The following is a 27,717-nucleotide window of genomic DNA, read 5'->3' as shown; positions in this document are numbered from 1 at the left end:
GAGGATCCCACATGCCGCAGAGCAACTAAGCCCGTGCACCACAACTACTGAGCCCGCGCGCCACAACTACTGAAGCCCGTGCGCCTAGAGCCCATGCTCTGCAACAAGAGAAGCCACCGCAATAAGAAGCCTGCGCACTGCAACGAAGAGTAGCCCCCTCTCGCTGCAACTAGAGAAAACCCACGTGCAGCAATGAAGACCCAATGCAGCCAAAAATAAATAATAAATAAAATAAATTAATAAAAAAAAAAGTGAGATTATGGGCAGATCTTACCAAAGGAGGCAAATCTAAGATACTTGGGAGAATGACTCCATATCACTTAGGGAGGGAAATCAGGAGTGGGGAGAAGACAAGAGAATTAAAACTGGTACATGGTTTCTGGCCTGGAGTTCAAAGTAGTTTTCACCATTAATAGAGATAAGAAAAGTGAGTTTTGGGTGCAAGATTAGTTTGGACTTGAATATGTCTTTGAACTCCAGTGTCCATAATTATTAAATAGGGATTGTACTTGCTCTCATTTCTGAGGAAATGAGATAATGGATGTGAGAGCACTTTGAAATTTGAAAGCTGGGAAGGACCAATTATGTAACAATAACCTTTATTCCTTTTTTTTTTAATATAAATTTATTTATTTATTTATTTATTTATTTATGGCTGTGTTGGGTCTTCGTTTCTGTGCAAGGGCTTTCTTTAGTTGTGGCGAGCGGGGGCCACTCTTCATCGCGGTGCGCGGGCCTCTTACTATCGCGGCCTCTCTTGTTGCGGAGCACAGGCTCCAGATGCGCAGGCTCAGTAGTTGTGGCTCACGGGCCCAGTTGCTCCGCGGCATGTGGGATCTTCCCAGACCAGGGCTCGAACCCGTGTCCCCTGCATTGGCAGGCAGATTCTCAACCACTGCGCCACCAGGGAAGCCCAATAACCTTTACTCTTATTTTAATTATATTTAGACATATTCTGCCAGCAGTTAGGAAAAAGACTCGAGGTGATATTTGGAATCCAAAGGGAAGGTTGCATGCATGAGTGGAGAAGGAAGTGGGCATGAGTGGAGAGAGCTAGAGGGGCCAGCAAGTCTTTAGGGATGGGGAAGAAAAAAGGGTTGAATCAAAGGAGTAGTGAGAACTCCAAGACAGGGTTGGATAGTGTGGGGTGGTAGAAACCAAGACTATGGAGAATTTTTAGAAGCTGGAAATGTTCAACAGTGTCAAATGCTGCAGAGAGGCTGAGTGAGAAGAGGGATGATTAAACTCCATTGAGTCTGGTAAACTTGAGTAAATGGTTTCAGGAGGGGGTTGAGGTAGAACCCAGACTTCATGTATTTTGAGGGGTGGCTGGGACTAGGTGTTAAGGTCCTGGAGGAGAGGAGGTGGCAGCTGTGGGTATCACCACAACTATAGGTGCTTAGTGGCAAAAGGAAGACAGTTTGATAATTTTTTAAATAAATTTTATTTATTTATTTATTTATTTTTGACTACATTGGGTCTTTGTTGCTGCACGCAGGCTTTCTCTAGTTGCGGCGAGCGGGGGCTACTCTTCCTTGCGGTGCGCAGGCTTCTCATTGTGGTGGCTTCTCTTGTTGTGGAGCACGGGCTCTAGGCGCGTGGGCTTCAGTAGTTGTGGCATGCAGGCTCAGTAGCTGTGGCGCACGGGCTTAGTTGCTCCGCGGCATGTGGGATCTTCCTGGACCAGGGCTCGAACCCGTGTCCCCTGCGTTGGCAGGCGGATTCTTAACCACTGTGCCACTAGGGAAGTCCGATAATTTTTTTTATACTCTCATTTCAAAAAGGATTTGAAGGGTAAAGTAGGGGCAGAAAGATTGGCTGAGAATGTATTGAGGCTGCAGGGAAGTATGGGGGGAGAGAGAGGAGATTCTTGAGGAACTGGACAAAGGGTGACATTCAGTCTAAGCAGAGGGAGTGGCTTTACAGATTAGAGAGAACCCTTTGGAGGCTGGGGGGAAATGTGAGGGTCTCATAGTACTGGCAGAGCAGTGTAGGGGCCACTCATGAGCACAGAATGAGAGAGAATTGTAGAGAAGTTGGGCAGTTAGGAAGACAAGCTCTGAAACTGTGCTGGGAAGGAGAGCTAGCTAGTTGGCAAATGTTTCTTGTGGTACAAAACACATACAAAAATTTGCAAATACAGATGTTCATTTGTCACATTCAACTAAGAGCTATTCACTTTCATACAAATCTAAATAGATAGGAAGGAACTAGATCTTTAATAAATGCTGGTTGAATTAAGTTACTTTCATTATATGTCAGTCAGGCATTGATCTTACTCATGAATACAGCTACGTGGTTGTGCATGGATGTGCGTATGTGTGTGTGTGTGTGTGTGTTTCTTGTAAAGATGCTGCAGTGTACATTGTTTTCTTTCACACTCAGACCTAATTGTGCCGCTCACTTTTTACCTAGGACTCCTCTTTGCAGAAGCTGGAAGCCCTGGGCTGATATGTTTCCCCCTCCCCTTCCCCTGTCTGGGCAGGAGCCTGAGGTGGGCAGTTTGCACGGGCTATTGGTCACTTTTATCAACTGCATGACCTGCTACCCCAGGACTGAGCTTTGCTGAGGCCCAAAATGACTTCTTACTAACATGAAATTGAAAGACAGGCTGTGAATGAGCAAAGGTCCTGGCTTGCTGATTGGACTGCAGTCAGTGGTCGCCCCTTAGCCCTGGACACAACTTGGGGCCTGCCGTGTCCACAGTGATGTTTCTGAAAGCCAGATCTGGAGGTCAGCCTAGCCCATGTTGTCATTAGCACTACCTCCCTAAGGTACCAATGTCCCATCTTCCCATTCTGCTCTGGCATTTCCTTCGTCTAGACACATCCTTGCACCGAGCCCTCCCTGCCGACCCTCTCTTGGGCCAGACTCTCCTTTCCCATATAAACAAAGTCTCCTCTACTGTTGACCTCATGGTGGACGCTCTGCATATCCCCATCCCCTGAGGAAGGGCCCATCTCCTCCCACCACGGTGCTGTGGGCAAGGCAGGTTGGCCTTCTTCTTGTCCCCATTACTGCATCCTAAGCAAGACCGCATGCCACCGGGCTTTGCCCCCTCCGTTCCACTCTCTGGAGCTTTCTCAGTGCTCCCTGAAGACTTTGACATTTGGTCTGTGGACTTTTCCTCTCAACCCTTAGTCCTGCCACCATCCTAGATAACTTCAACTTTCATGTGGCCAGCCCTGCCAACACCATTGGCAACGACGGTCCCTTACTTCTCCACCCCACTCTGGCTGCCTGTCCCATGGTCACAACCTGTGCCCGTCCTTGCCTTGGACTGGCCCGTCTTTGTGATCTCAGGCTTTGGCAGCATATCCGTGGTTATTCTCCTCCAGGACAGAAGCTCTCCCACTCATGTAGTCCTGCAGTTCCCAACCTTGCACAGTTCTTTTTTTTAAAATTTATTTTTGGCTGCGTTGGGTCTTCGTTGCTGCGCATGGGCTTTCTCTAGTTGCGGCAAGCGGGGGCTACACTTCATCGTGGTGTGAGGACTTCTCACTGCGGTGGCTTCTCTTGTTGCAAAGCATGGGCTCTAGGTGCACAGGCTTCAGTAGTTGTGGCATGCGGGCTCAGTAGTTGTGGCTCACGGGCTCTAGAGCACAGGCTCAGTAGTTGTGGTGCACAGGCTTAGTTGCTCCACGGCATGTAGGATCTTCCCGGACCAGGGCTCGAATCTGTGTCCCCTGCATTGGTAGGCAGATTCTTAACCACTGCGCCACCAGGGAAGCCCTTGCACAGCTCTTGACGATTCCATTTTTACTTTTCTGCATTTACTTCCATCTCTGATCCAATTCTCACGGCCGTTATTTCAATGATTCTCTTCCCACCAACCTTATTGCTTCCTTGTCTCTCCCTTGTACTCAGCCAGCAAGACTCCACCCTGGAGCAAGCCTCCTAATTCATCCTCTCCAGTTCCATACATGGGTCCTGTGGATTGCTGGTGAAATTGATATGCTTTTTCCTGCCTGATGATCCCTACGCAGCTTTAGGCAGTCTCTCCCACTCCCCCTTTTCCTTTTCCAACTGTCCACGTCAACATCTTGCTCACTCTCAACAGAAGGCCTTACTTCCTTACAGAGACTGAGGCTGTAAAGTAGGGAGTGCCTTAACTTACTCTTCCATGTTTATGTCCGTCTGGCTCCCATCTTCTTATCCTTCCCCTCTTAGGAAAAGAGCTACCGATTCCTGTTTATTAAGGCTTTAGATCTGGCCTCCCCATCCCACCATTTGCACCTGTATTTTTACTCTAAGCTCCTAAACTTGCTCACACTTTCCCCATCTGAAAATCAAACCAAACAAAAAACTCTTGTTATCACCCCCCCCCCCACCTTCCTGCAAACATAAGGCTGATCAGCTCTCTTCTTTTCTTACCTCCCACTCCCTCTCTAATCCGGTTTCTGCCCTTATCACTCCACAGTGAATGAATCATCAGTTGAACCCCATGTGGACAAAACAAACTGGCACTTCCCTTCCTCCTTTCCCGGATCCTCCCTGAGCCATTTGATTTACTGGCTGTCCCTTCCTCCCTTGGCTTTGCCCATTTGTCTAATCCTCCTTGCTGTCAAATCTGTTAGTTCCTTCTGAGTGCCCTTTATTGGCTCCCTTTGGACTCTCATCCCCTAAATGCAGCATTGCTGGGTTTATTCTGTGCTCTGCTCTTCCCACTCTGGCTGCTTTCCCTGGCTGACCCCGTCTGCAGTCATGGCTTCAATTACCAATGCTGATTGAAAATTCACATGCCTCTAGCTCCTGTTCAGGATTCTCTGAAGTTCCAGACCCTCATGCCCAACTGCCCCCTGGACACCTCCACTTAAATGTCCCTCAGGTACCTCAGACTCAGCCTCTTCCTAACAGAATTCATATCTTTTCAGCCAGACTTCTTCTCCTGGATTCTTTGTGAATATTGTCGTTATCCAGGATCCCGGCCTCTTTTCACCATTCCTAGTCAGTCATCAACTTTAGAGAGATGGAGGGATTTATGTTCACTGGAATCTCGGGAAAGCTGAGGGATGGAGATTGGCTTGGCAGGGCTGCTTTCCTGAAGAGATGCAGTGGATTGGGGGGCTACATACAGCAGGGAGGACTACCTGGTAGGAATGGCACTTAGAGAGCTGGCCCAGTGAGGGAAGGGTAGCTATGGGTGATGCTTCCAACCTTGTGTAAATTTCACAGAGCATCACCAAGGGCAGAGGTATTTGGAATTCTTGAAGAGAAAGGAACAAGTGAGCTTGCCTGTGCCCAAACAGATCTGAAGAGAGATAGCTCAAAGAGGATCAGGGACAGAGAGAAGCCCAACACAGTAAGATTCAGAAGTGGGAGGGCTGAGAGTACTTGGATCTCTCAGGGATAAGGAGGCCCCAAGTGAGTGTGGTTTATATATGTCCCATTTACAGTTTCTACCTCTGTAAGGTCTCCAACTGGTTCCTCTTTTCCTCCAGGCTATTGCTCACTCCCATGTCTTGTCCAAAAAGCAAATCTTATTAAGCCGTTGGCTCTTTTTTTTTAAAAAAATAAATTTATTTATTTATTTATTAATTTATGTATTTTGGCTGCATTGGGTCTTCGTTGCTGCGCACAGGCTTTCTCTAGTTGCGGTGAGTGGGGGCTACTCTTTGTTGTGGTGCGTGGTCTTCTCATTGCGGTGACTTCTCTTGTTGCAGAGCATGGGCTCTAGGCGCGAGCTCTAGAGCGCAGGCTCAGTAGTTGTGGCGCACGTGCTTAGTTGTTCCGTGGCATGTGGGATCTTCCTGGACCATGGCTCGAACCTGTGTCCCCTGCATTGGCAGGCAGATTCTTTTTTTTTTTTTTTTTTTTTTTTTAAATAAATTTATTTATTTTATTTTATTTTTGGCTGTGTTGGGTCTTCGTTTCTGTGTGAGGGCTTTCTCCAGTTGCGGCAAGCGGGGGCCACTCTTCATCGCGGTGCGCGGGCCTCTCACTGCCGCGGCCTCTCCCATTGCGGAGCACAGGCTCCAGATGCGCAGGCTCAGTAGTTGTGGCTCACGGGCCCAGCCGCTCCGCGGCATGTGGGATCTTCCCAGACCAGGGCTCGAACCCATGTCCCCGGCATTGGCAGGCAGATTCTCAACCACTGCGCCACCAGGGAAGCCCGGCAGGCAGATTCTTAACCACTGTGCCACCAGGGAAGTCCAAGCCATTGGCTCTTTTAACTTTTGGACAGTAAGTTAAAAATTCCTTAGCTCCTCACACAAGGTCCTTCATGATATGGTCCCTGGTTACTATCTAGCCCCATCTCTTGCTGCTGCCTACACATTCTTTTTGCTTTAGCCACGTGAAATTCTTCCAGCTCTTTAAAAGCACCAGGCCTTCATACAGGGGTTCCATACTCCTGTGTTTGTAATATACTCCCCACCCTAACCCCATTCATTCTGCCATTTCTGCTTTTCCTTCAGTACTCAGCTCAAGCACCATTTCCCAGAAGACTTTTACAACCCCAATCTGATTTTCTCTGGGCTATCATGGCATCCTACACATAACATAAAAATACCCTTTACCACATCTCACTATAATCAGTTAACTTGCTTCTCTTCCCTGGTAGACTGGGTACATTACGAAGGAAGATCTCAGTCTATCTGGCTTTCTATCCCCAATGTTCTACTCATGAACAGTACTTGATATTTCTAAATAAATAAATAGTGATCAACCATCAAAGTTTTAAAGTTTAAGCAGAGGCTACTTAACCTAGAAACCTTTTAACATTTAAATAGCAGGCCATTAATTGTGTCATTTCACATGCTAATCGTGCATCTTCATTCCAGAAGGTGAGTGCAATGTTGCTGGCCCATTTGCCAGTGGGAAAATCTGGACTTTTAAGAGTGCATCTCCAGGAGGTATCTGTCCCACAGACGGATCTCAAGCAGCCTGTCATATACAGAACCGACCAGATCAGCGTCCTTCTCCCGGCCTTGACCTACACGGCACCTTTCGCCACTAAGAGAGGTGGGCAGATTGACATATTTATGGTAATCTCTCTCTTGTCTTTAGGTTAAGGAGTGCACGGGGTATGTTGGTTTATGTGGGTGTGCTTTTGTGTGTGTGAGCCCGCGTGTGGGTGGGGAAGGAGGAAGAGGGCAGTGTGTGCATCACTTCTTCAGAGATGCCTTTCCTGACCTGCTTGACTGGGCGATGCTCGCCTCCCCACCCTCTCCGAGCACCTTCTTCTCCCTCTCTGCACCGATCACAGCTTTTCTGGCATTTGTGTGATAAATGCCTGTCTCCTCCCCTAGATCGTAAACTTCAAGAGGTAAGGATCCTAACATGCTCCTATTCACCCTGTAATCCCCCAGCCCCGGAGGACGCCTAAGGCGTCACTGGTATTCCGCAAATATTTCTTCGACTGGCGTTTCTGGGCCCGACTTGGGGGACCCACCGCGTAAGGGAGCCACGGCCGACCCCCGCGACAGGGCCCCAGCGGGCACTACCGCCCCCCAACCAACAGCCGGGCGAGGCGGGGCCGGGCGGGGCCGGGCGGGGCGCTCTCGCGGGGACAGTTCTCGGGCTCGCGTGGGCGCGGCCCCGGGAGGGGGAACCGCGGGGAGGGAGCGGGCGCGGCGCGAGGCCGAGGCCGAGGCCTGGCCAATAAACGCCGGCCGGGCGGGGCTCGCGGCCGGCCGCCCGGGAGCGTGCGGGGCTGGGCGTGCCCACGGGTGACGTTCCGGGCCGGGCCGGCCAATGGGCGCGGGTCAGGCGGTCCTGGCGGCCAGGGGCTCTGGGACGCGAACGGGAGGCCGGCCGGACAGACTGACGTTTGGCTGCAACGCGGGAGGCGCGTGGCAGGGATGGCGCTGGCGCGGGCCTGGAAACAGATGTCCTGGTTCTACTACCAGTACCTGCTGGTCACGGCGCTCTACATGCTGGAGCCCTGGGAGCGGACTGTGTTCAGTATCCTGCCCGGGCCGCGGGCGCGGGGCCGGGTCGGGGCGCGGGGGCCCGGGCCGCATCCTCCCGGGCCCAGGGCCTGGCGGGCGCGGGGCGGCGGGAGGGCGGAGAGGCGGCCCCGCGGGAACTGCGCGCGCGGACTCGCCTCTTCGCGGCGGGCGCGCGGGGCCGAGGTCTCGGGGCCGAGGGTGGCGCTCCCGCGGTTGGGGGGTGGGGGACGAGAACTCTTGAGATCTGAGGTCGCCGGTGAATCACTGGACCGAGGCAGAAGCGTCTTTATTGCTGGAGGAGATCCCCTAGGGCGATGTCTACCTGGTGTGCCCTCGCCTGCACTTCGGCCGTGCCAGCCTTTGATTCAATCTCCGGTTCCCGTGGGAGGCAGGGACCGTGTAAGTGGAGCAAATCGCTCCCGGCTTGGACGCTTTTGACCTTTAGCTGTCCCTGATTTAGCTGGCTTTGGTCCTAATAAGAATGCTAACCAGTTTATTGGCTTTTAAGTCAGGTTGTGAATTTGTGCTCATGGCATCCCAATACAGTTTTTGAAAGCAGTTGGTTAATCGTACCTTTTTGGTCTTCAAGATGGTTTAAAAAGTCTCTTCTACTCATTAATTTGCTGTTTGCACAGTCCGTAACAGTCGAGCCCGAAAAGGAGTATGTGGTTAGTTGTAGATAGTGTTTGAAGCTGTGTTTTCGTAGATGGCTAATAACTACTCGTTAACGACTATAGAGCATTTACTACCAGCCAAGCAACTGTGCTAAGTGCTTTGCCTGTATCTTAACTCATCTAACTTTCATAAGCTCAATTAATAACTCAAGGTTGTGAAGAGGGGCTTCCTGAAGTCTGTCTTCATTTGTCTATGTTGACATCCCTTGATATTATTCTTGCAGAATAAATACTAATGAGAGATAACTTTTTTAAAAAACTTGAGGGCCAATATGAAACAAATATTTTATATAGCATGCTTGCTTCATACAGGGCCTCTCGTCTTCAGTGTGGTTTAGTTTGGAGTAGCTTCAGAAGAACTTTGCAAATACGTTGTCACATTGTGGTAGAGTGACTGAGGTAATTTCATTCCAAGCCTTAATAAGTGTGTTTATTTGTCTTGAACTAGCATAGGATTGTACTCAAAGCTGAGTCTTTTGTCTCAACACTTTTGAGGCATCTTAGCTGCTTTACAAGGAAATTTAGTTTTATTATTGTTGGCATTTCTTTCCAAACCTGGAGTTTAAGAACCAGAATGCAGAGTTTGGATTTAAAGTCTGAATGTAAGGTATGCTCTAATTTCCTGCACCATTTACTTGTAGCTGCAGTTTAGTTTCACTCTAAGTTCTATAGGTTGGATCTCATGAGGTCATCCTTGTAAAATGTATACTAAAATATAGACCACCTCTTGACTCAGTTAAAGTTATTAAAAAGTGAATTTAAACAATGTTGTGCTAAATTTAAACTCTTTAAATCAGAAGTTGAATGTAGTGCCCCACTATCAGAGTCTACACTCTAATTTTAAAGGCTTTTGTTGGCACATAGATAAATGCTATGGTGTCAGTGGTGTTAAGGTTCTTCTGTATTATATTGCAATAGTAATAGTGTCATAAATACCTCCGTGTTTTTCTTGGGGGGGATGGAGAAATAAATTATGAAATGATATGTAGTACCTCTGTGGATTTTTGCCTTTGAAGCATTTGACTTCTCATTGGTTTATGGGACCACATGATTTCATTAAAAAAAAAAAAAAACACACTAGTGAGATTTGCAACCAACTAGAAAGAGACCTGCTGGGACCTGTTGACATCCACCTCTGGAGGGGAAGTTTTAACATGTTTCGAAAGTCCCCTTTCCCTACTGGCAGCCATCAGTGGGAAAGGAAAAGACCAGGTTTTGTAACCAAGACATGTTTTGTAACCAGCAAGACACTCCCTGTAGTGCCTTACTGGGTAACATTGTAATCATGCTGTTGAGGGGAGCTAGAAAATTAAAAATCTTTGTTAAAATAATTGGAAGCATAAGTAAAAGTTATTTTAGCCGTGTTCTTTTAATTAAAAAAACAAAGGTTTATTCTGTAATGGCTTCTTATGTTTCCATGACATTTTAATTTTTTTTTTTTTTTTTTTAAGGATTTTCTTTTAAATTAATTAATTAATTTATTTTTGTCTGTATTGGGTCTTCGGTTCGTGCGAGGGCTTTCTCCAGTTGCGGCAAGCGGGGGCCACTCTTCATCGCGGTGCGGGGACCGCTCTTCATCGCGGTGCGGGGACCGCTCTTCATCGCGGTGCGCGGGCCTTTCTCCATCGCGGCCCCTCCCGCTGCAGGGCACAGGCTCCAGACGCGCAGGCTCAGTAGTTGTGGCTCACGGGCCTAGTTGCTCCGCGGCATGTGGGATCTTCCCAGACCAGGGCTTGAACCCGTGTCCCCTGCATTAGCAGGCAGATTCTCAACCACTGCGCCACCAGGGAAGCCCTCCATGACATTTTATATTTGTATTTATTTTAAGCAAAATGCAGGCAGTTTTTTTGGTTTATGTTTGGAATTAGATTCCCCCTGAAAGACAAGACAGTCCATGTTTCTTCAAGGAAAGAGTTTTTTTTTTTTTTTTTTCAACCACAGTGCTGGGCACACAAATAATGCTTGACAGACATTTGTTTATATGTTGATTTGTCATTTCAAAGAAATTGCAGAAGCACTGATTTTAAGCCACTTTTAGAGTAGCTTTGGAACTTGACTGTTCCTGATGAACAACATTCAGTTCTTGTAGAGAATTCAAACTTAAAGAAGTAGAAAAGGCTATAGATTGAAAGAACTTCTTTGATTTATTTTGGAGATGTTAACAAAATTTGCATTGCTCTGTCTACTCATTTGTAAAACATGTACATTTGCTGAGTTCTGTATTCCACAAGTATTATATACTTTCTAATTGCCAGATACTATTCTAGATAGTAGGGATTTACCTGTGAATAAAACGGTTAAAAATATTTATTCTAATCCCACTAGATAAATAAGTAAAAAATTAGATTATTAGATTGTTATAGCTGTTATGGAGAAAAATAAAATGGAGAGGAGGATAGGAACTAAGAAAGAGTGCATGTTCTTTGATTTTTAGTTAGAGTGGTCAGGGAGGGGACATTTAGAAAGATTTAAGCAGGGGAAAAATTCCAGAGGATCCAGCATTCCAGGCAGAAGGAACAGTAACTAGGAATGCCCTGAAGCACCAGCATATCTGGCTTGTTGCTGGGATAGCTGAGTGGCTGGTGTGTCTGGGGTGGGGTTAGTGGGGGTGAGTAGTAGGAAAGGAGGTCATATCTGATCCAGTAGGGCCTCCTAGGCATGGAGTGAGAGTTCTGGAGATGAAGGGAGGTGCTCATACCTTTTGAGTAGAGTCACTCAAATCCAGGAACAGTTTTCTCACGGACATTTAAATACAATCAGTCCTGTACATACAGATGAGTTCCATTCCTAGAGCGCATTCATAAGTCCAATTTGTTCGTTAAGTCCAACAAAGTTAGCCTAGGTACCCAACTAACACAATTGGCTACATGGTACTGTACCGTAATAGAAAACAAATACAAAAAATAAAGAAAACATTTTTACTCTTACAGTACAGTACCTTGAAAAGTACAGTAGTATAGTACAACAGCTGGCATACAGGGGCTGGCATTGAGTGAACAGCCAAGAATTACTGACTGGAGAAGGGAGAGGAGGTGGGAGATGGTAGAACTGAAGGAGACTAACTGTATTTAATAAAGTAGGAAAATAAACCACAGGAATATACATTTTCCCTTTCCCAGTGAGACTCAAAGCTCTTTTCATTTTGAATGGAAAAAAAAAATCCTAGGAACAGGGTTTTAAAATTTATTTTAATTTAAAAAATTTTCAACATCCTGAGTTCTGTTCTAAGTTTCCAAGAAGATGGACTTCATTTCTTCAAGGAAATTAGATCCAAGTTCAGGAAAAATTAGAATTGACACATGTTCTCAGGTAGATCCTTGCCCCACCCCTTGTTATTCCGCTGAAAGAGCTGGGCAGTGAGTGCTTTGGGATGCAGGGCAGGAAGAGCATGGTGGACTTAGAGAACTTTCAGGGAGGTATTTGAGTTCTTTGCTTTATTTTCTCCTAGGTGGGGAGAAGGTGTGGACTGGGGTGCAGAGATGTGTTGGGATGGTGAGTACGCCAGGCTGACTTGGCTGGAACAGGGATTCTTTAAGGCAGAGTGGATTCTTTAAGTGAGAACAGACACTTCTGTGTGCGTACCTTGTGCCAGATGCTGGCCTAGATGCTTGTGATGTATCAGTGAGCACATGAGACAGAGATCCCTGTCCTTGGGGAACTTTGATAATGAGTGAAATATATAGTGAGAATTCCCTGGCGATCCAGTGGTTAGGACTCTGTGCTTCCATTGCAGGGGGCATGGGTTCGATCCCTGGTCAGGGAACTAAGATCCTGCAGGCAGCAAGGTGTTACCAAAAAAAAAAAAAAAAAAGCGAAATATATAGTATGTTAGGTGGTAAGCATTATGGAAAACAGAAACGTAGGTCAGGGGGATAAGAAATGTGTGGATGGGATGGAGTTACTGTTTTTAAAGAGGATATCAGGAGAGGCTTCATTGCGAAAGCATATTTGAGTAAAAAGATAAAGGAGGTGAGGGAGTTAGCAGGGTAGAAATCTGAGGGAAGGGCAGAGCCGGCAGAGGGACTAGTCATTGCAAAGTCCCTGAGCCCAGAGCCTGCCTGGCACAGATGAAGGCCATCACTGAGGCAGGTATGGCTAGTGCAGAGTGAGTGTGCGGGAGAGTCCTAGGCGGTGAGGTCAGACTCTTTGGAGGTCCTGGAGGTTTTGTAAGGACTTTGATTTTTTTTAAAAAAAATATTTATTTATTTATTTATTTATGGCTGTGTTGGGTCTTCGTTTCTGTGCGAGGGCTTTCACTAGTTGTGGCAAGTGGGGGCCACTCTTCATCGCTGTGCGCGGGCCTCTCACTATCGCGGCCTCTCTTGTTGCGGAGCACAGGCTCCAGACGCGCAGGCTCAGCAGTTGTGGCTCACGGGTCCAGCCGCTCTGCGGCATGTGGGATCTTCCCAGGCCAGGGCTCGAACCCGTGTCCCCTGCATTAGCAGGCAGATTCTCAACCACTGCGCCACCTGGGAAGCCCGTATTTTTTAATTTTTGAGGTTTTTGGTTTGTTATAGTCTGGATTTCACTAGCTTTAAAATTCTGTATTTCTTGAATCATGGTTCCCCCTCTAAAACATAAACGTGATTAATCTTGGTACAGCTGCTGATACTTATACAAACAGCAGTAAGGGCTTGGTAAATGGAAAGATTACTCTATCACTTTGTGTATTACCTTCCAATATATGTGTATTATATAACACTGAATATTTACATTTTCTCTGTGTGTGTGTGTGTGTGTGCGCCTCAGTGTCTCAAAAAGAAGGTTACATTAAGGATGATTGAGAAGTGGTGCTTAAATGCCCTCTCCAAGCAAGTGGGATCCTAACATTAATCCAGGAAGGGATTTCATTTTATGGAGAAGAAACTCAGGTCCAGAGAGGTTGTGATGCCTTAGGATTATGCTATAAATAACAAGTTAATAGCAGGGTGACCTTGGGCAATTTCCAAACAGAAGTCTGAGTCATAATGTTTAGTGCCCAAGCCCTCAAACAATAATTTCAGTAAAGATTATATTACCTTTTGTTGCAGAATAGATTTGATTCCAAATTTTTATATCAACCCTGAAAGGTAGGTGATGTGTGTCCCCAAACCATAGATAAGGAGACTAGTGATCAGAGAGTTTTTGACACAACCAGGGATTGGCAGAATTGCAGCTCAAACCTAGGTCTCTTCCAGTGCCATGGTGATTCCAGTATCCATTTCTTGTACTTCACAGTGTGCCAAGGATACCTTAAACTTTGAGAGGTGTGTTAAAGAACGCAGTGGATTGAGAAATCCACTCAAGTACCCAGATAGCAAATAACAGCTGTTATATTCTAAATGGTGTATGTTTAGCTCTGTTTGTGAGAACATTTCTAAAGAGATGAAGGTCACATGTTCCCCAACCTTGCAAATGTCACAATAAAACTGCCATTTTGAATGGTACCAAGCATAATCTCAGGGAGTATTCAACTCAGTGTATTGGAGCTATTTCAGCTACATGGCTAAAATTGCTTAAATTGCATTTGTGGAAAGTTACTTACTAAAAGGCACTTTTTTGCGTGTTTTGCAAGGTGATTATTAACACTAGTAAAAATTCCTCGTGGTCCCATTGTTTACTTGTTCATTTAATATGAGTTTCACTGTATAGTTAAGTCAGTTTTAAATAGTCTCTTATTTGGGGTGGGGGAGGGATTAATTGGGAATTTGGGATTAACAGATCAACAACAAGGACCTATTGTGTAGCACAGGGAACTATAATCAATATCTTGTAATAACCTATAATGGAAAAGAATCTACAAAAGAATATATGTATATCTGAATCACTTTGCTGTACACCTGAAACATTTTTAGTCAACTATACTTCAGTAAAAAAATATTCTCTTATGGTTGAGAGCTTTAGGATAATTTTGGGGAATAATTTTGAAATTTAATTGTATAGAAAACTTACTTTTAGAGGCTTATTTAATTATTGTGATTCTTGAAATACTTAGGAGAAGTGGGATCAGAATACAGAAACTGTTTCTTGAGGGAAATAGAATTAAAAGTTAAATTTAATAAGTGGCTCTGGGTAAAAGGTTAGGTTTATTGTTATTATTATTATTATTTTGAGTAGCTAATAATTGGCATTTGCATCTAGGTGCAAGTGACTTTTGGTAATTTTCTGTTTTCTTGGTCAGAATTGAGAGTTGTTCATTCTGTTTCTGAGAGCTAAGATTTTCTGTTTATTTCCTAGTAGCAAATTAGATCCAGTGATGCCTAACCCAAACTTTGCCAGGGAAAAAGATCCTTCAAATAGAACAGTTTTTAGTCTAGTACTATATGTAGTTCCATTTTCCTTTACAGTTCTTACTTATTAAAAAAAATAAGTAAGACTTATTGACTATTCAGGCATGCAATGAAAAACCCATAAAGAATAATATAATGAAAGTGTGCCCATACCACCAACTACTGAAGGAAAACATGCATTTGAAGACCCTTTGTGCCCCTTCTCACTTGATCTCCCTTCTTCCTCTTCCCATTTCACCCCACTAAGTAACCACTATCCTGAATTTAGCATATATAATTGCCATTTATTTGTTATTACTCCACATGTATGCATCACAGGATAATGCTGTAGAAAGTCATGAACTCTAGTGTCTAATATTTTAACCAGGCAAAACATCTTTTCAAGTTTTGATAAGTTCTGGGGACTTCCCTGGTGGTCCAGTGGTTAAGAGTCTGCGCTTCCATTTCAGGGGGCACAGGTTCGATCCCTGGTGGGGGAACTAGGATCCTGCATTCCTTTGGTGTGGCCAAGAAAAAGAAAAAGTTTTGATAAGTTCTTGTTTCACTTGGAAAGATGTCCTGATTTTATATGCATATAAAAGATTAAAGGTTTGACAATTTAGTGTTCACAAAATTGAGCCTAAGTTTCAGATTCCTGTCTTATAGTAGAGCAATCTCTGTTAAGCTAATTTATGCATGTTAACTGATACATTCTCCATACTAAATAGAAGAATTATAGTGCCATAAAGAGTACGTAATATAATCATTCAAATGGCTGTTTTTAGTAATTCTTACTTGAATCTGAGCCAATGACCTGAAGATTATTACTATACCATTTCATTTGCTTGGTGTATACATTCATAAGTCTTACATAAAAGCTGTTAAAAAAACCAAAAAGCATCTTGAAAATATAGTATTGCTTAGAAACAGATTTTGGTTTTCTTTGCTGTAGTTGCTTTAGAGTTTGTTGGTCACGGTAATATGTGGAATACGTAGAAAGCACCACAGTGCATCTAGAGTCAAATAATGTTTCTTAAGCAATTCCTTTATTCATCAAATATTTATTAAGCGTGTGTTATGTTAGATGTTGGAGATACAAAAATGATTAGAGGGCTTCCCTGGTGGCGCAGTGGTTGAGAATCTGCCTGCTAATGCAGGGAACACGGGTTCGAGCCCTGGTCTGGGAGGATCCCACATGCCGCGGAGCGGCTGGGCCCGTGAGCCACAATTACTGAGCCTGCGTGTCTGGAGCCTGTGCTCCGCAACAAGAGAGGCCGCGATAGTGAGAGGCCCGCGCACAGCGATGAAGAGTGGCCCCCACTTGCCACAACTAGTGAAAGCCCTCGCACAGAAACGAAGACCCAACATAGCCATAAACTAAAAATAAATAAATAAATAAAAATTAAAAAAAAAAATGATTAGACATTGTTCCTGTGTTCAAGGAGTTGATAATCTGGATGAGATAAATATCAGTACATCTACAAATAGGTAATGTCAGGTGATAAGCGCTGTGTGATATGAGTAAAGAACTTGATGAGCATTAGGGAATAGTTAATTCTGCCAGGATGTTGGGGTAAGAATAGAAAAAGTATGAGTGCTAGGGAGAGCCTCATACGAGAGGAGATGACTAGCTGAGCTCTAAGAATGATTAGGTTTTACTTGGAGGAATAGGACTTTTCGTACATAGGAAGATATTATAGTGTAATGGTTAAGAACACATTTTAGGAGTTTGACTTGGTTTGGAATTGGCTCCATTGCTTACTCTGATTTCGGGATATTACTGAAGGGCTTAACACAGTGCCGTGCGCACACTAGGCAAAATGAAAGCTGCCACTGCTGTTATCCTTAGTCATATTATTATTATTATTTTTTTTTTAAATTAATTAATTAATTAATTTATTTTATTTTTTTTGGCTGTGTTGGGTCTTCGTTTCTGTGTGAGGGCCTTCTCTAGTTGTGGCAAGCGGGGGCAGCTCTTCATCGCGGCGCGCGGGCCTCTCACTATCGCAGCCTCTCTTGTTGCGGAGCACAGGCTCCAGACGCGCAGGCTCAGTAGTTGTGGCTCACGGGCCCAGTTGCTCCGCGGCATGTGGGATCTTCCCACACCAGGGCTCGAACCCGTGTCCCCTGCATTAGCAGGCAGATTCTCAACCACTGAGCCACCAGGGAAGCCCCCTTAGTCATATTATTAAACCGTAAGCAAAGGCAGAGCAGTATGAAAATATAGAACATTGTTTTCTGAGACTCATGTAATATGGAATGAGTAGGATGTGTGTTTGTTGGGGGATGATTTGGAGTGTTGGGAGGTATGATGGAAAAGCAGCATGGTACAGTTGACCCTTGAACAAGCAGGGGTTAGGGGTGCTGACCCCTGCACAGTTGAAAATCTGAGTATAACTTCTTTTTTTTTTTAATTATTTTTTTATTTTTGGCTGTGTTGGGTCTTCGTTTCTGTGCGAGGGTTTTCTCTAGTTGCGGCAAGTGGGGGGGCCACTCTTCATCGCGGTGTGCGGGCCTCTCACTGTTGCGGCCTCTCTTGTTGTGGAGCACAGGCTCCAGACGCGCAGGCTCAGTAGTTGTGGCTCACGGGCCTAGTTGCTCCGCGGCATGTGGGATCTTCCCAGACCAGGGCTCGAACCCATGTCCCCTGCATTAGCAGGCAGATTCTCAACCACCGAGCCACCAGGGAAGCCCCCTTAGTCATATTATTAAACCGTAAGCAAAGGCAGAGCAGTATGAAAATATAGAACATTGTTTTCTGAGACTCATGTAATATGGAATGAGTAGGATGTGTGTTTGTTGGGGGATGATTTGGAGTGTTGGGAGGTATGATGGAAAAGCAGCATGGTACAGTTGACCCTTGAACAAGCAGGGGTTAGGGGTGCTGACCCCTGCACAGTTGAAAATCTGAGTATAACTTCTTTTTTTTTTTAATTATTTTTTTATTTTTGGCTGTGTTGGGTCTTCGTTTCTGTGCGAGGGTTTTCTCTAGTTGCGGCAAGTGGGGGGGCCACTCTTCATCGCGGTGCGCGGGCCTCTCACTGTTGCGGCCTCTCTTGTGGAGCACAGGCTCCAGACGCGCAGGCTCAATAGTTGTGGCTCACGGGCCTAGTTGCTCCGCGGCATGTGGGATCTTCCCAGACCAGGGCTCGAACCCATGTCCCCTGCATTGGCAGGCAGATTCTCAACCACTGCGCCACCAGGGAAGCCCTTTTTTTTTTTTTTTAATATTTATTTATTTATTTGGCTGTGCCAGGTCTTTAGTTGCGACATGTGGCATCTTCATTGCAGCGTGTGGGATCTAGTTCCCTGACCAGGGATTGAACCTGTGCCCCCTGCACTGGGAACGTGGAGTCTTAACCACTGGACCGCCAGGGAAGTCTCCAAATCATTATGATTTTAATTTCATTTCAAAAAAAATTATCATGGGAGACTTTTCACCCATGTTTGCCAGATGAGGGGAATGAACTTAGGGTCTGAGTCAGGTTTGAGCTGTGGCTCTAAAGACAGCTTCTTGTGTGACCCTGGACAAGTCCCCTCAGTGTTTTGTCAGTCTCTGATGAGTACTAGTGAATAAACATTTCACAGGAAAGCCGTAAAGGTCAAGCAAGATAATACATAAAAGAGGTTTGTCAACTAAACTGTTATACAAATATTAGCTGGTAGTAAGCACATTGTTTATTTAAACCCTATAGTCTCATAAAGGAATGTAAGGTATTATAGAACTACTAGTATGTAGAGCTGAAGGTATGTAAGACAGGAGGTGGGGGAGGAGGGGAGAGACAGAATATGAATGAATGAATGAATGAATGAATGCATAAAACACAGTCCCAGGTCAGAAGTAGTTATTCCCCTTAGCATGACTCTGCAAAGCAAAAAGCCCTCAGGTTTTACATATTTTTTGTTAGCAGTATTTCGTGTGGCCCAAGAGGAGGGCTCCTTGTTGACTTGCATATATACAGTTTATTTATTTTTTATAAATTTTTTTATTTTTATTTTTATTTATTTTTGGCTGCGTTGGGTTTTTGTTGCTGCGCGCGGGCTTTCTTTAGTTCTGGGGAGCAGGGCTACTCTTCTTTGCAGTGCGAGGGCTTCTCATTGCGGTGGCTTCTCGTTGCGAAGCACAGGCTCTAGGCGCACGGGCTTCAGTAGTTGTGGCACGCAGGCTTCAGTAGTTGCGGCTCGCAGGCTCTAGAGCGCAGGCTCAGTAGTTGTGGCGCATAGGCTTAGTTGCTCCACGGCATGTGGGATCTTCCCGGACCAGGGCTCGAACCCGTGTCCCCTGCATTGGCAGGCGGATTCTTAACCACTGCGCCCCAGGGAAGCCCCCTATACAGTTTACATTCCTTTTGGAATGCGGAGAAAGGACCACAGTGCAGAATGTTTATGGTTTAGCTTATCAAGGTGACTTTTATTTGATGTTGTTGCAAAGTTTAGTGATAATAATAATAATAATAATAATAATAATAATAAATGTTTAATAGTAGCAGCTATTATCAGTTTATGTCACTAGTATATGATTGATCTTATCTTTGGCTCTAAAGACAATATCTTAGCCACATTCTAGTTTAAATAATTCTAAAATTCTTGGATCAGACATTCTTATTGTTCAAGCTTGTAGACCTTTTGCAGTCATTAAATACTGTACAATTTTATTCCTATACATTTCTGTTTCTTAGATTGAACAGAGTCACTTTCTCTGCTTCATTTTAAGCAGCCTGATGCTTTGAAATATAATAATATTATAGAATAATAGTACGCACCATGTAAGGTGATGGTGAAGATAAAATGAGCTTAAAAACTTAGAATGGTGTCAGGCATAGATAAGGTTAGTGGCTATAATTATAGTTATTAGTTCTTTATAAATACTTGGTAGGTATGAGAAAGCATTAAATGAATGGGTACTTCCACATAGAACAATTGTTGAAAAAATTTGGGGATTTAGTTTTGGATAAACTGAGAAAAAGTAAATTAAATGAAGTTCCCTTAACTACAACTCAGATTCCATGCTGGTTTCCATCGTGGGGATGGCACTGTACACAGGATATGTCTTCATGCCTCAGCACATCATGGCGATACTGCACTACTTTGAAATTGTATAGTGACCAAGATGTGACCGAAATCAAGAAGTTCTTTAGGGAAGAGCCACCGTCTGAAGTTGGAATGAGACTTCATCAGATGTCATAAGAAACTCTACTAGATGTCAACATAACCAACCCTCTGAATATAAAGACTAAAATTTATGAGTAGAACAGGAAAACAATCCTGACTCATGTGTTGTGTTCTTTATTTTTAATTTTAAAAGAGCCTCTTGTATAGTAGTTTTTGTCTATTTTAACATTGTAGTCATTTGTACTTTGATATCAGTATTTTCTTAACCTTTGTGACTGTTTCAATATTACCCAGTGAAAGCTTTTCTTAATGTAACTTTGAGTACATTTTAATTGCCTTCTATTTCTAAAACCCAAAGTCATTAGTTGGGCTTTACCGTTCTTGCTATCATATGGCATACATATCTGCCTGGATATATTTCTACTCTTGACCAAAGTTTTGTAAGAAAAAAATCAAGATTTGGGGCAGGGGGCTGGGGAGGGAGGATATTTTATTGAGAACTATTTACAAAAGACTTATCTGTAAGTTCGAACTCAGGAGTACAGTTTTAGCTATCTGGACTCTACTCTTAACAGCTTTTACTTTAAAACTATTAAAGTGTTTCTTAACAATGAAAAAGAAAGATCTTGATGAAGTTAAAATAAGGAACATTTCACCTTTTAAATATTTAATTTGTGTGTGGACTCATTTCCAGAAAACTTTGGTGATGGTTCTTGTGACAAATGGTGGTGAAGTAGCATTATTACGTAATGCTTATATATTGTAGAGTTTTTAATAGAAGGTAAATCAGTTTCCTCTGAGGGCCATTAGTAACAATGTACTTCCTTAAATTTAGTGTCATGATTGTAATGGGTGCTGCAAATGCATTTGCACATTGTAATATGATGAGATGAATTGTTAAAAACTATAGCAAAAAGAAATGTAAACTTGGTTAAAATCCTCCCACTCTTTGTATTGCTTTTTTTTTAAAAAGATTTTTATTCCTTAAATGTAAAATGACTACCTAATTTTTTGATGTAAACTCATTAAATTCAAAGAGAGAAAAATCAGCTGATGTAGCAGTATTTTTTTTTCCTCGTTGGTTAAATGTTGATCTAATATTTATACTTCTGGATTGATTGCTGTGGACAGATAAGCAGTAAGTATATTTTAACATGTCTCTCAACATAAAAGTATCTCTAATTTAAAAAATTAGACATTTTTTTTAACATACCTCCCAGAATGTTTTGCTATTTAAAAAAAAAATGTAAGTACTTTTGGCCCCAAATTGTATGGATTAGACTTTTGAAGTGTTTTCTAGTCCAGAGGTAGTAAGTAATATATAAAAGTCTGGTAGTTTTAGAGAATCAATTTATATCATCACTATTAGGGAGGGTGGGAATAATATATAATTATTTAGTTTTGAAGTACTTAAAAGTAGTTGGATATGGTTATGTCTGGTTATGGCATAATTATAGTATTCACACTATCTCAAGCAAAATAATGAATATGAGGATTTAAGTCTGGATTTGTTCAATTAATGCTTAAATTTGGCTTTCCTCCATTGACATCCCTCCTCCCCCCCTTAACCACTGACAAGTAGATTCTAATGTCTGGATCTCTGGTGAGTTGAAGACAGGAAAAGTCAAGAATCACTAGTTTAGATGGGTATCCGGATTATCTATCCTAGCCCTCTACTCAGAAATCTTTAATTCATCCTCACTCTGCTGAAATCCGTTAAATCACTGTTGTATTTAATGGTTGTTATGAAACACTGGCCTATGAGATAGATGGAAGATAAGTTTAGCCGTACAGAGAATCTTGAGAAGAGTCAGAAAGAGAAATAGGAGCAGATCCACTGAGAGGTAATCAGAGAAGCATATCCTCACCCACTGATGCAAGGGTCTGGTCTATTTGTCAGTAAATAACAAATGGGGAGATCATTTGATAACTTTATCTGTTTACAAGTGGGCATTAGACAATTCTCTATAGGTCGCTTATGTTTCCGTATGTCTTCTGAACAGAGATACTGACTGCCTTTTTTCTGGAATATTTTTCTAGGATGTTTGTATGATAGAGAAGATAGAGAAGAGATGATGTCTCCCTCCAGAACAAAGGGCAGGTTTGCTTAGAACCTTGGAATATAAAGATCATCTCCTTCTGAAGCAATGGGCACTAGAAAAGATTTGGGTTCCCTGTGCTCAGGGTTCCTCTCCTGTAATGTGACCCTCTGCATGTACAGGTGTCACCTGGCCCTCTTTGCATTGTCCTGTGGCAATTGGAGCTTGGAAACCAAAACAAGAAATGGTACTTTGACTATTTCTTTTTTTTTCTTTTTTAATTAATTAATTAATTATTTTTTGGCTGTGTTGGGTCTTCGTTGCTGTGCGTGGGCTTTCTCTAGTTGCAGTGAGTGGGGGCTACTCTTCGTTGCGGTGCACAGGCTTCTCATTATGGTGGCTTCTCTTGTTGCAGAGCACAGGCTCTAGGTGTGCAGGCTTCAGTAGTTGTGGCTCGCAGGCTCTAGAGCGCAGGCTCAGTAGTTGTGGCGCATGGGCTTAGTCGCTCCATGGCATGTGGGATCTTCCCGGTCCAGGGCTCAAACCTGTGTCCCCTGCATTGGCAGGTGGATTCTTAACCACTGCACCACCAGGGAAGCCCCTACTTTGACTGTTTCTGTAAGTAATTAAGTCCTTTATGTCTGACCCTGGAATCTCATGTCTTCTGCCAGTACCCACAAAACTGTGCCAAACTAACTTGTTAGCTTGCAGACCCTTCACAGTTCTTGACAGTTTTGGTGGTGAGAATGTGACAAAGAAGAGACGTGGTCTCCTAGAAGAGAAAGGATGATGGCCCCACGGGCCAGATTCAGAGATGAGACATACCCTGGTATCCAGTAGTAAATGCTCTTGCTCAAGTATTGGGTGGGTTAGGGGAACCAGGGTCCTCTGCTATCCTACTTGTTAATTAATCATTAGAGGCTGAGCGGTGAGAAAGATGATTGAAATAAGCTGCCTACACAGTGCCTTAGTGGTTGGGCATGCTCCTCTGGGCAGGTGGAAGAAGGGATCTTAGGGTAATGGGACGGCTCTAAAGACAGTGTAGCTGTGGCTGCTAAGCCAAGGAACCCCCAAAACAGAAATAAATGGTGACAGCAGTGAGGGGCACATTATTCAATAGAGACCTTTGGGTGGTCTGAAACACTCCACATTTATTCAGGTGAACTGAATGCAAAACCTTGCTAATGGGCTCAGAGCTGCTCTCTCCCTCTGTGCTCCCTTCTCTTCTATCCTGGCTTCAGTTTCATTAGGGAGGAAGATGATCAAAGGTGAGACTCAGTGCATCCTGCCTTAGTATGCTGGGGAGCTTCGCAGAGGGGAGAGAGTCAAACTTTCATGGCTCCGTTGGATATAGTTACCCAAGTCATTATCCTACCCATTCCTGCGGGAGGAAGGGCACCAGAATTCAACTAGTGGAGTTTGGGCAATTTTTGCAGTGGAGAACGGAAATTTATGTGACCCTGTTGGGTGCAGCTGTTTGGGCCTATTCAGTGTACTGCTGTAGCTTCCACTGGTGAATGCATAATGGGTATTGATGTTTACATGTCTGTGCTATCAATGCTTGTAAGTGCCAGAGGTGACACTCATGTTCGGGAAGAGATGTGTGTAGAGAAATACTAGTACCTTTGGATCCCCACAACCCAAATGACCCCTTTGAGCTACAAGTCTCTATGACTAATGGTCTAAGCATTTAGAGTCTGGCAAAAAGAGGCATCTTCCATCTGAGGTGCTCCTTGGATATTTGGACTCCTGGGCCCTCTTGCCCCCTGGTAGCGGCTCTCCTTTTGTAAACGGCTAGGAACTTGCTACTGGGCTGTTCTTGGAACTGACTCATGGAAGCCTTTTGACTCTCCGGCATGATAGTTTCATTTCAGGGTGAATCAGCTGGACTCAAACAGGATGGGGAGGCCAAACCAGCCTCACTGTCAGAGGGAAATGCTGTATTCCAGCGTGCAGCTGACCGGCTCCAGTAACATCTTGGTTTTACATGAAAAAGGGGCAGCCCTCCCTCTGGGAATACTTTACCTCTTGTTCTGCTGCCTGAAGCAAAACTGCTGGTTCAGTGGGGACCTCGGTTCACAGAGATTACCCTGAGTGCTAAGGTCTACTTTACTGATGGTTTGGCTAAGCTTACACCTGATGGTGTCTGCTGAGCTTCTGCTACTATTCAGCCTCAGTGTCAGCCCTGCAGAACCAAACATGGGCATGCTTGTTCCATTTGCTGTTAAAACTCAAGGCTGTTCTCACAGCCCTGGCCAATACTCCCCTTGATACAACTTATCTTTTTACTGACCCCTGGGCTGTAGCCAATGGTCTAGCAGTTTGGAAAACTACAGATCGGTAGGTTAAAGACATCCTTCTTTGGGGCTGCAAAATGTCGTAAATCACAGCTGCTGATCAAAATGTCTGTGTCATGTATGTAGATGCCCATAATATGGGCCAGTTCTCTGGTACGAAGCTACCGTTCACGTCAAGACTGCGCCACCCGGGTTGCCACCATTACTGCCTGGGTCCATTTTTGTACTGGACGTGGAAACACAGCTACCCTCGTAGGCTCTGTGCAAGGTGAAGGACTCTGTTTCTGATGCAGAGGCTACCACTACCAGCCAGACTTGTGACTCCTGCCAAAAGCATTTTGGTGAGGGGAGTGACGTAGCGTGGTCCCTCACCCCAACTTTGTTGCTCTTGGCCAATTGAATACATCAGAACTTTGACTCCCTCTTGGGGCTGTCTGTTGTGCCTCATGGCTGTTGGCATTTTCTGGGCTTATAATATTGCTGTTCCAGCCTAATCAGCTGATTCCAGCCACACTGTTGTGTCCCTTGAAACTGATCTGTGTCATGTTTTCATGGCCCATTTGCAGCTTGACAATGGTGTGCTTTTTTTTTTTTTTAATCACAAAAGCTACTCAACAGTGCGCTGACAGTCAAGGTATTTGAGGGCCATTTCATGCTCCCTGCCATTCACAGGTATCTGATATCATTGAGTATTGGAATGGCCTCCTGAAAAATCAATTTAAATATATTTTTGACTCTTAGTCCCTCATCTCTTCCTGGTGCATATACCTTAATAAGGCAGTTTGGTCACTGTATGTGGCAGTGCTCAGAAAGGGACCATCTCTTCTCAACCACTTTCTGGTTAGTGATTCAGATGATCTTTTATTATTTTACAATTTGGGATTCCTCCCTGATCATTCCTGGGCGTGATGCTTTCCTGTTCACTCATGGCAACCCCAGGCTGGTAGGTTGGCCGCCCAGCCAAAAGGGGGCCTAGGGCTTTCAAACCGGCTCAGCCCCCTGGCTTCTCTTGTTGAATTGATATAGCTGCATATCATAAGGCTAATCAGTACTTGGTTGAGTACACCACCTCGGGATTCACCCAGTGGTTCATGCAGGCCAAGGTCAGTGGCATAATGAGTTTCTATAAGTTTTATAAAATGCCTTATCTCTTTTGTACCTGACTCTTCCAAATGAGAGGTCTGGGTGAGTAGAGATGATTGGAAAAAAGGTGAAGTTATAGCTACTGGAATGGGACAGACTGATTTTGTGGTGATGGAGAGAAAGAACAACTCCAATGCTTGAGGTGAGAACACTTCAAACCCCAGGACAGGGAGGAAGGAACTCTAATGATCTTTTGTCTTTCAGAGCCACCCTGGATCCTTCCTCAGGAAGGAAAATGCCCTGATGTGGCTCTCCCAGTGGTGCAAGCCCCTTAAATGGAACTGACTGCTGAATCTGCCATCCCTCTCCTGCACCTCCAGATGGCTCTGACCATGATTTTGATTGCCATTCCCTTTGACCTTACCAAGAAATCTATCACATAAAGCAGAGGATAGCCCCAGCTTCTGCATCTCCCATGCAAAACACTGGTTGACACCTCTGGATATGTTCCATTTCCATAGCCATTGCTCCGTCTCTGGGGGGTGAACAAATGCCACCTTCCTGCTGGCACTGGACAGATAGGACAGTTTGGACTGTCGGCTCTCAGGCAATCCCTCCAAAAATAGTGACTAGATTCAACTATTTAAACCGAACCGGGAACCCTAACTAAGGTATACCAGCTTGCCAGGAAGCCCCTTGGAGGAACTGTCAACCTATGCCCTTTGAATAATGGAGGTCTCACTTGAGGCCAACAATTGTAAAAACATTTTCTTTCCAGGGACACCACGTGTGACCTCTGGACTTTATTTCTTGTGTGGAAGTCAGGAGTTAACTTGTCTCCTAAAAAACACCCTTCGGGGCAATCATGAGAGACCTGCAAGTGTTTAGAAATAGCCCTGACAGATCATGTGGCCCTCAGATGACTGCAGAGATCTCTCCCACGAGGCTCTCCAGAAAGGTAACTGATTTGTTATTCATGTACACCTTATGGGCAGTGATCCCTATAACAGGAGTCATCCAATTAGAAAAGGTGGTACAGAATTTCATGATTTTAGCTAAAATGATCCATGGCACTGCCTTGGCCCTAGAAGGATTTCAGGTCAGCCTCAACTCATTAGCCAAAGTTGTTACGGATGAGAGAATTGCCCTAGACTTCCTCCTGATGGGCCAAGGTGGATTTTGTGCAATCTCAAGTACACCTTGCTGTGCCTGGGTTAATGCCTTGGGCCAAGTGGAAAGGTCAATACAGAAACATGGCTTTCTAAATTAGACCCTGATAGTTCTGGGGATTTGTTAAGCTGGGCTGGTTCTAGGACGCTTCCAATGCAGGGGTTGTGAGTTCGATCCCTGGTCAGGGAACAAAGATCCCATATGCCAAGCAGCATGGCCAGAAAAAAAAAGAGATGTATAGAAACTAATGTGTGCGTGGAGTGGATATTGTTGGGAGATAGTTCTCTGTGGGTCTCTCACATTTTCTGCATGTCTTATAACAGTGGTTCTGATTGCCTTTGTTCCCTACTATCTTTCTAAGGATGTTTGTTAAAGGAACAGCTTTGGAAGATGTAGTGTTTCCTTTTAGGGTGAATGGTAGGTTTGCTTAGAACCTTGGAAGATACAGTGTTCGTCTCTGGAGCAAAAGGCAGAGACATGCTTACTGTCCGGTATAAAAAGATTTGGGTTCTCAGAGTTCAGGGGTTCTCGCCTGTAATGAAACCCATTGTATGTATAGATGTTACCTAGGCCCTCTTTATGTCTCTCTGTGAGAATTAGAGCTTGAGGATCCTTAACAAGAAAATGCTGTCCTCCAGCTACTGCTGTTGCTGAGGGCAATAAAGACCTTTGTCTCTGACCCTGGAGTCTCCTGTCTTTGTCAGCATCCGTCAAACAGTTAATAGGCTAACTTGTGAGCTTTCAAGCAGAATGAAATCTCAGTCCCTTTAAACTTCTTTACTTCATTTACCTTGAGTAATAAAATAGTACCATGGTTTTATTAAAGCATAATATTTTTTCTTGGTATTTGTTTTCTTGATTTATCAGCTTTCAGTCTTTGGAATATATACAAAGCCTTGATCTTGTTTTTATTTTATTTTACTTTATTTAATTTAATTAATTTATTTTTTAAAAATTTATTTATTTATTTATTTTTGGCTGCGTTGGGTCTTTGTTGTTACGCACAGACTTTCTCTAGTTGCGGCACGGGGGCTACTCTTCACTGCGGTGTGCAGGCTTCTCACTGCAGTGGCTCCTCTTGTCGTGGAGCACGGGCTTCAGTAGTTGCAGCATGTGGGCTTAGTAGTTGTGGCTCGCGGGCTCTAGAGCACAGGCTCAGTAGTTGTGGTGCACGGGCTTAGATGCTCTGCGACGTGTGGGAT

At 44.3% G+C, this 27,717-nt stretch overlaps 1 protein-coding gene across 1 annotated transcript; it reads left to right on the top strand.

The window, feature by feature from the left end:
- The first annotated feature begins 7,718 nt into the window (after positions 1 to 7,718).
- Positions 7,719 to 20,975, top strand: SPTSSA (serine palmitoyltransferase small subunit A). Its single transcript, XM_057544779.1, has 2 exons — positions 7,719 to 7,905; positions 19,816 to 20,975. The coding sequence occupies exons 1-2, from the start codon at positions 7,803 to 7,805 to the stop codon at positions 19,914 to 19,916; spliced, it is 204 nt and encodes a 67-aa protein (XP_057400762.1). The 5' UTR covers positions 7,719 to 7,802; the 3' UTR covers positions 19,917 to 20,975.
- The last annotated feature ends 6,742 nt before the right edge of the window (positions 20,976 to 27,717 follow it).

The sequence above is a fragment of the Balaenoptera acutorostrata genome, chromosome 3 (genome assembly GCF_949987535.1).
Source record: "Balaenoptera acutorostrata chromosome 3, mBalAcu1.1, whole genome shotgun sequence".
Classification (NCBI taxonomy): domain Eukaryota; kingdom Metazoa; phylum Chordata; class Mammalia; order Artiodactyla; family Balaenopteridae; genus Balaenoptera; species Balaenoptera acutorostrata.
This window is presented reverse-complemented; position numbering and strand designations above follow the sequence as displayed.